Here is a 7,956-nt window from a genome sequence, read left to right as displayed (position 1 = left end):
CACGGGTTATGTGCTTGGCCAGAGCACTACTAGGGAAAGGCTTACCGCCGGCGACTTAAAAAGGCTTACCGCCGGCACTTTCGGATTCGCCGACGATCACCTCGCCGGTGGTAAGCGCTTACCGCCGGCGTCCTCGGATTCGCCGGGGGTAACTCCAACTTACCGCCGGCACCTTCTCCAATTCGCCAGCGGTATTTGTTACCGCCGGCACCTAGCCTATTCGCCGGGGGTAACGATGTGTATCACCGGCATTTACGTTCTTGCCGGTGGTAAAACTAAAAATTCGCCAGGGGTAATAATAGCAGGAGCCAAAAAAAAATCTCAAATTACACTGTATAAACACCAAAATACATATTATATACACATAATATAGAGGGAAATACTAGAATGACAGCAAGATACACATCAATAACACAACAGATATAGAAAGTATCCAATAGCAAATATTACACAAATAGATACAAGTTCTCCCCGTTTTCCCGGCAATCTCAGCTTATTAGGGTGGCTTGCACATGTGAATACAAAATCTCCGTCCAGCGGCTAGCTAGCTTCTAGCTGCCCACCAGGCTCCTCGCTCCTCCGCTGGCTGCCGGGCCAGCCTACTCGCTCAATCGACACCGGCCAGCCTACTCGCTGAAACGCCGCCGGCCAGCTCCTCCTGCGTGCACGGACTCCGAAGCCGAGCTTCCTACACATGGAAGTATCATTATTGTTTGTTTAGCTCAACCGAAGAAAAAATCACATGAAAGAAATCCATGAGTTAGAACTAGTGTTAATGAGAAAAACATGAGCAGTATGCAATGGGCAATTTCATTTCAATTATCAGTGACTGAAATAATGCAAGAAAATGATAGAATTGGTACTCTAGGATTCAGTGAACATCTCAAAACAGAAAATGATAGAATTGACACTCTAGGATTCAGTGAACATATCTCAAAACAGAAAATGATAAAATTGGTACTTGACTAATCAGCTAGTAATACATAAGTCATGCAGTTCATTTGGAACAGCGAAACAACTTTACAAAAAATGAGTTCTGGCATCTAGTGCAGTTTACCATAGCCAACAATATGCTTGTATCAAACAACGATGCAAAACAAAAGCACCTTCATTTTTATATTACAGATCAATGGGCATAAATTATTGTGTAGGTTCTCATAGGATACAAGGGATACAGATGAATCCTTGACACCAATCAGCTACATTATTTCTACTTCTGAAAATTGAGAGAACCTCTGCCATTACCCCCATTTATTAAGAACAGAGGGTACCTGAAACTTTTCCTTCCCACAATGTGATATATCCGACCTGGTGCATAGAGCCTCCTTGGATCTTTCAACAGAGCATCTTCAGGTATGCAAGTATCCTTCAAACATCTCAAACATATTATACATGGCAGACTGCCCAGGAGAAGATGGTCCAATTTTAAAATTGCTTCAACCCATAAAGATGGAAGAAAATAATCACATTGCATTCAACATACTCGATATCATATTTAGAAAAAAAAAGATCATACACCCCAGATACAAGAAAATAATTACCTAGAGGTAAACTCTAATTTTTCAGATAACAATGCAAATTCTACTACATCACAGCAGCCAGTGCCAGTTGGATCATTGTACCCCCAGGGAGAGATATATAGTTGCTAGTTGCTACTTCTTACTTTGAAGACCTAGAATAGGCAACAGAGGTAACTAATTCAAGAATTAATGAATCGTGAGTTTATGACATGCTAAGTTTTCAACTGATACACTTCAAGTACCGGCTGGCCACTAAAATTACATAATGTAAAGGTGTGTGTGGTACTAGAATCATACTATAGCTAACAATGGTGAGTATGAATTCAGATGGAGCATCTTGATTTTGTTTCAAACAAGATGCATCGATTTGTCCATATTGTTTTCTGTTCCCCATCCAAGTTGAACATTCTAGACCTCATTATTTGCTCAACCTTGGCATATACTATCTAAAATAACCAATCTCGCACAGTTCACAGCATTCAAGTGATATTGTTAGCACGCTGAATTTAGTTGCAGATAGACAGTAGGTATATCGGTGCAAAGTAACAGGGTGGTTTGGTGGCCATACCAGTGGCAGCATCGAACTTGGCCCAGAGCTTCTCGTGGCACTCGTGGTCGGCGGCGAGGATGCGCACCCAGACCAGCTCCTTGTTCCAAGCCTGGTCGACGGCCTCGAGGATGGAGCCGCCGATGGCGGGCACGAGCAGCACTGGGTCGAGGTTGAGGTCAATCAGGGGCACCTGCTCCTTGGCGATGCGCAGCCACAACTCGATCGCCCGGATCAAGTCCTCCAGCACCGCCATGCCCCCGGGCACCAAATCTCGGCCCCCGTGAAACGCCGCGGTTCTGAGCAGGTCCCCAGGTCGTCAGATGAACATCAAGCCGGCGAGAGCGCGAGGGTTTCCCGCCAGATCGAAGTCCTCTTAGCTCGAATCGGAGGGTGGCGTGGCGTGGCGTCGGGGGATGGCCGGAATCTGGGGAGGGGCGGCGGCGCTTGTGTGCGTGGGCGGCGCGTGTCTGCGTGGGCGGCGCTGGTCTTGGGGAGGGGCGGCGGCGCTTGTGTGCGTGGGCGAGCTGCGGTGTGTGGTGTGTGGTGTGCGTGCGTGAAGGGATAAGGGAAAGGGAGAGGGAGTAGATAAGGACGCCCACGCAGGGGGCAAAATACCCCCGGCGAATAAAGATGAAACGGCCGGCGGTAAGTTTAGGCTGAGTGGCCCACCCTGGCACGGTTTACCCCTGGCATCTTCGGTTCGTGGTTGCCGGCGGTAGAGCCCTGTACCCCTGGCGTTTTTGGGCTCAACTCGCCGGCGGTAAGCCCAGGCCCAATTGGGACTCGCGGCCCATTATATCGCCGGCACCTTCGTGACCAACTCGCCGGCGGTAATGAAGGCACCCCCGGCACCATCCTCTTAGTCTCGCCGGCGGTAGGGTTAGGCCCCCCTGGAAGGTATTACCGCCGGCATCTTCAACTCGTATTTGCCGGCGGTAAGGAGTGCGGCTATAAGCCTTTTCCTAGTAGTGGAGGCGAGGGCGTTGTCCAAATCCCTGCGGGTTTTGTACAGCCTGAAGTCCTGGTGTGCTACATAGGGGTTCATCTCCGTGTGTGGTGGCCTGGTCATCGATCTTCCCATGGAGTCATGTCTTGGGTAGTAGATGAAGCGAGTGTTCTTGATCTTGTTCTCATTTTGTCCACACAGACGGGAAATTGCTTCTTGCATAGCTCTGACTAGTCCTTCCTTCCAAGTGTTTCCCATTACAGAAAACCAGATGGTTTCCCATACCGGGGCTCCAAGCTTTCTTCGTAGATCCGTAGAAACTTCCCACCGAGGGGGTTCTCCGGAGTGGTTGTTGAGGGGTATTCCGAAGAACTCGGGATACGGGTGTCCTAGATATTCCACTAGTTGCTTCAAATCCTTTTCGAACCTTAGGTCGCCTCCGGGACCAAGCTGATAGAACTCCCATTGGTACTCCATCTGTGAGCAATTTGGGTAAGTAAGTTAAAGAAGTAGTCATGTGTGCAAAATTTTATGTAGGCTTGCAAAGAAAGTAGAGTATATATTTCTCATTTTTGAAAAAGATCTCAAGGATAAGAGTAAGAACAAGTTTTCACAAATATTCACTTCATTGGTTTTTGAAACTAAGTCTTTCAGACGTCCATTCTAACTAGGGTCTCCTAAGGTCAACAATGACTCTGATACCAACTTGTCAACACCCGGATTTTTAAGTCCAGATGCCTATTATGCCATTCCTCGCAATCCCAAGAATATTGTTTTTGCGAGACATAATAGATTGATATCACAACACATCATTCATTACAACACATAATTGTCTTACAACAAAAGATCACATGATCCAGTCTCATTACAATAATATTTGATCTATTGATCAATCTCAAAACACATGGCGGAAGCAAAGTAGCGTAGTAGTAGTCCATCTATTCCACATGCAACTGTTGACGTCAGGAGTGATCCTAGTTGTCGTAGACGTCCTGCTGTCCTTCTTCCGGGTTCCGGTACTCTTCTTCATAGTCTGGCCATTTGAATAGCCAGGGACAAAGCCGTGAGTACTTTAAAGTACTCGCAAACTAATACTAGTGTAAGCTCTATCAACTATAATAAGGGGGTGCTAAGCTCTAAGTTTATTTGCATAAAGCCAATTTTAGTTCACAAACATTTTAGTAAAGCCTCTTTATTTGCTAACAAACTCAAGTGGGAACATTAGTGTCATTCCCACAACTCAGTTGTGATTCAAGTCAAGTCACCCTTCACCATTCAACCTTTTCAAGAAATTCTGACACCGGAAACTGTATGGCCTTTCCAACCGTCCGTAACCGTGGACACGGCTATTCGAATAGGTTTACACTCTGCAGAGGTTGCACACTTGTGCCACAACATTTGATTACATCCGTCGGGGATAACCCCGAATCATCGTAACTCAGTACGCGGATCATCAACCTTAACCTTTCACTTATTGTAACATCCCAAAATTTCAAATAAAGGAAGAAGAACAATTCCAAATATCCAAACTTCAGAACCAACAAAAACTTTTACCTTGCATATAGTACCCTGCATAGGACTTGTGCATTTTGAGTGATATGCCATGATGATTGTTTATTTGATTAGGTGAGGAACTCAAAAACCCTAAAGTGATCAAATGAAGATCACCAACCAAATAAATCAAAAAGAGAAAGAAATCAAATAAGAGGAAAACCCTAAAAACCCTAACATATGACTTATGCCATTTTTGCAAACTTTGACCCCAAACCCATTTGATCTTCACCAATAATTGTAAAATGATATTAAGGAGTAATTACAACTTTGAGAATCAAAGATATACCATTTAAACCAAATTCAAATTTTAAAATATGACCACATATGATAATGGTCATTTCTGACTTTTATAGTCTGGTCACCACTTTGAGCCTCTCTATTTCAAAATTTCTAAACTAAACAAATCCAACTCTTGGCATGTCATCCAAGTACTCAACAAGGTGAACAACTTCTGTGAAGATCATCACACCAAATTCATCATGGATCAAAAGTTAGAAGCTAGCAAAGATGGGACATTGAAACATATGCAAGATTCACAAAATTCAAAATGTGGTCAAACATGGCCAAATCTTGACCACCACTTGACCTAGCCCTACTCCCCTGACCTAAACCTACCTAGCCCATGCAAAAGATTGACATGGACACGACCAGAACATGGCTGGCCATGGCCATGCCGACCCCGTTCCACCTCGACACCCTCCCCTCTCATCTCTGCCTCTCCACTCCTCTCCACCTTGCCAAACACGAAGCCAAGGATCCCAGAAGATCGCCAGTACCCGCCGTTGGTCGGATGGACAACGACAAGACCCGGACGACGCGCGCCCAGGTACGCCGCGAGCGGCATGGGCGACGTCACTGGCGCACGGACGCGCACGACCCGGCCACGCGGCGCTCGCCAAATCTCGCCGTACCCCGACCATATCCGCGCGCCGTAGTACCCTTCTCGCCACGCGGAGCTCGCTGGACACGCCGACGTCATGCCTTGGCGACCACGGCCGCCGGAGAGGACGAACGCGCCCGCCACGGCCGCGACAGTACACGCACGCTCCCGACCACCGTACGCCACCATTGACTGCACCGTTGACGCTCACAGGACCGCCATGATGCGGTGAACACCGCTGCGTCGTCGCCTAGCCTCCTAGCTCGCCGGAGAAGCCGCGCGCTTGTCGACCACCTCACTGCCCCGCAGTACCCACGCGCGCGTATAAAAGGAGGCATCCATTCGTCGATCAGAGCACACCACCACACTCCCCTCTTCTTCCTCGACCTCCTAAGCACCTCACCATGCTCGATTAGCCACTGCCGCCACCCAATCGATGCATCACTGCCGCGGAAGCCCTGCAGCAATCGCCGGAGAAGGAGGCCGCCCCTGACGACGCCGCTGCTACAGGCTGCCTCGCCGTCGTCTACAACCTCGTCGAGCCCATTGCCAACCCTAGCTGGAGCACCGTAAGCCCTCCGACCCCCTACCTGCGCCGCCGGCGAGCTTCTCTCTCACCGTCGACGATGATGCCTGTGCGCCGCTAGATCGTGTTCTAATCCAACGTCCTATGTTAGTCCATACCGCTTCGGCTATTATGAGTCGCTAACGGGTGGAGCCCACTGTCAGGCAGCCCGCGCGTGCACAGATGCGTGGTGGGCTGGCCTTGGGCCGTTTTTAAACATTTGGGCCCAGTAGTTTTCCCGCCGGCCTTTTTAATTCAAATCTCATTTAATAATTTTAGTTTGAATTCAATACTGAACCCAACTTTGAAAATATCTAGAATCTGTTTGGCTTGGCCAAATTTAACAAACTTTATATGGTTGGAAAGCTATGAAAAAGTTCTACAACTTGGCACAGGTCTCACCTTGAGATCTGTTGTAGGATTAACCTGACAAAAAGATGAAGACAGGGACTTTTTCTTATTCAAACAATTCTTAAAAATCAACCAAAATAGATATTAAGTTAGTTCCAACTCCTATAGCTCACATTTGACTTACACTAATTGTTTCTGCAAGAAAATGGTGTGGTCACTTTGCATGGTCATGCCCTAGATTAATTAGTGGACAATATGGCTAGTTTAGTGAAGTGATATTGTCCAAAACTATTAAGTAAATCTTATGAAGTATTTTTACTTCACTTAAATATTGTCTCAAATGAATTCATGTGATGTTTGCACCCCTGGTCCAAACACTCCTATATGAACATTTGGAGATTTAAATCATTTGTAGAATTATTAAATGGTATGAGGTGGTCTATCTCATTTAAATCATTTTCTTCAATAATAATAATGAATGGTTGACTTGGATCAACATAAGTTCATGTATTATTGTTTGATGAATTAAATCTTAAGAAGATTTCAATGAGAGGAAATTATTCCTCAAGAACCATATGAAATTTACTTGTCACATATGAATGTAAGGAAATCATTTTTCCTCAAGTCACCCAACCAATGCACCTACTTACTTTATGTGTGTGCTTAGTATAGTTTGTGTGAAGTAATGATGTGTTTAGTATAGCTTTTGAGCTTGTTTAGTGATTATACCTCGTATTCAAATTTAGACGATAGCACCGGAGATTATCAAGAGGAAGGAGAATTCTACCCAGAAGAGGAAGAAGGAAACCTTGAGAACTACCAAGGCAAGCTAATACCCTTGCAAAGTGCAAAGCCCTCCTTGGGCAAGGCACCATGATTCTTATCTTTATTCATACCATCCTATCCTACATTTATACCATACAAGTTTTACTTGTTGTGTTTTCAAAGAGTTGATATCAAATGGTAGCGCGAATATAAATACTAGAGTAAGCAAGGTTAGCGAAGCAATGTAGCACCCCTCATAATTAGTGCTAGTGCTAAAATACTAAAACTTGACTACTTTAGATGGGAACATATGACTTGTTGAAACCTTGGAATGGTGAAGCATTCCATTGAATGATGTGAAGTTGATGGTGAACAAGAGAAGATAGTGATTTTTGATAAAACCCTGATATTGGTTTGAATGCGATACCTTTCCAATTTTTGAGTACCCCCACAATACCTGATTATGGGTAGGGCTTAACTGGAAGTTTATAGATTTTAGTATGAGTTCCCTCTGAACACACATCATAGGGGTTATGCCGAGGCTGCCTCCGTTGTTAAGATATGATGTGAATTGAGGTGAAATTGTACGGCCAAGCCCTGTGCAGTTCCCAGGTTAACAGTTGGTTTTCACTGGGAGGCCAAGCTCATGGGGAGAGGTGCTCATACTAGGATGTATAAGTGAAAGGTTATGGTTGATGATCCGCGTACTGTGTTACGGTGACTCGGAGTTATTCCGACGGATGAAATCAAATGTTGTGGCACAAGTGTGCAACCTCTGCAGAGTGTCGATCTATTCGAATAGCCGTGTCCACGGTTATGGACGGT

At 45.7% G+C, this 7,956-nt stretch overlaps 1 protein-coding gene across 4 annotated transcripts; it reads right to left on the bottom strand.

Moving 5' to 3' along the window:
* Positions 1-388: 388 nt before the first annotated feature.
* LOC127317871 (lecithin-cholesterol acyltransferase-like 4) lies at positions 389-2,649 on the bottom strand. Of its 4 annotated transcripts, none has more exons than XR_007861503.2 (3): positions 2,089-2,649; positions 1,272-1,400; positions 389-688 (listed from the first exon to the last, which is right to left on the bottom strand). XR_007861503.2 is itself a non-coding variant. In XM_051348470.2 (3 exons), exons 1-3 carry the CDS (start codon positions 2,321-2,323, stop codon positions 541-543), a joined length of 546 nt encoding a protein of 181 aa, XP_051204430.1. In that variant the 5' UTR covers positions 2,324-2,645; the 3' UTR covers positions 389-540. The 4 variants fall into 4 exon arrangements, 2 of the variants coding, with proteins under 2 accessions (XP_051204430.1, XP_051204432.1); XR_007861502.1 differs by having other exon boundaries at positions 1,272-1,366; positions 2,089-2,647; XM_051348470.2 differs by having other exon boundaries at positions 1,272-1,434; positions 2,089-2,645.
* Positions 2,650-7,956: the final 5,307 nt, after the last annotated feature.

Source organism: Lolium perenne, chromosome 7, assembly GCF_019359855.2.
Source record: "Lolium perenne isolate Kyuss_39 chromosome 7, Kyuss_2.0, whole genome shotgun sequence".
Classification (NCBI taxonomy): Eukaryota; Viridiplantae; Streptophyta; class Magnoliopsida; order Poales; family Poaceae; genus Lolium; species Lolium perenne.
Note: the sequence above shows the minus strand (reverse complement) of the source record. Positions and strands in the feature narration are given on the sequence as shown.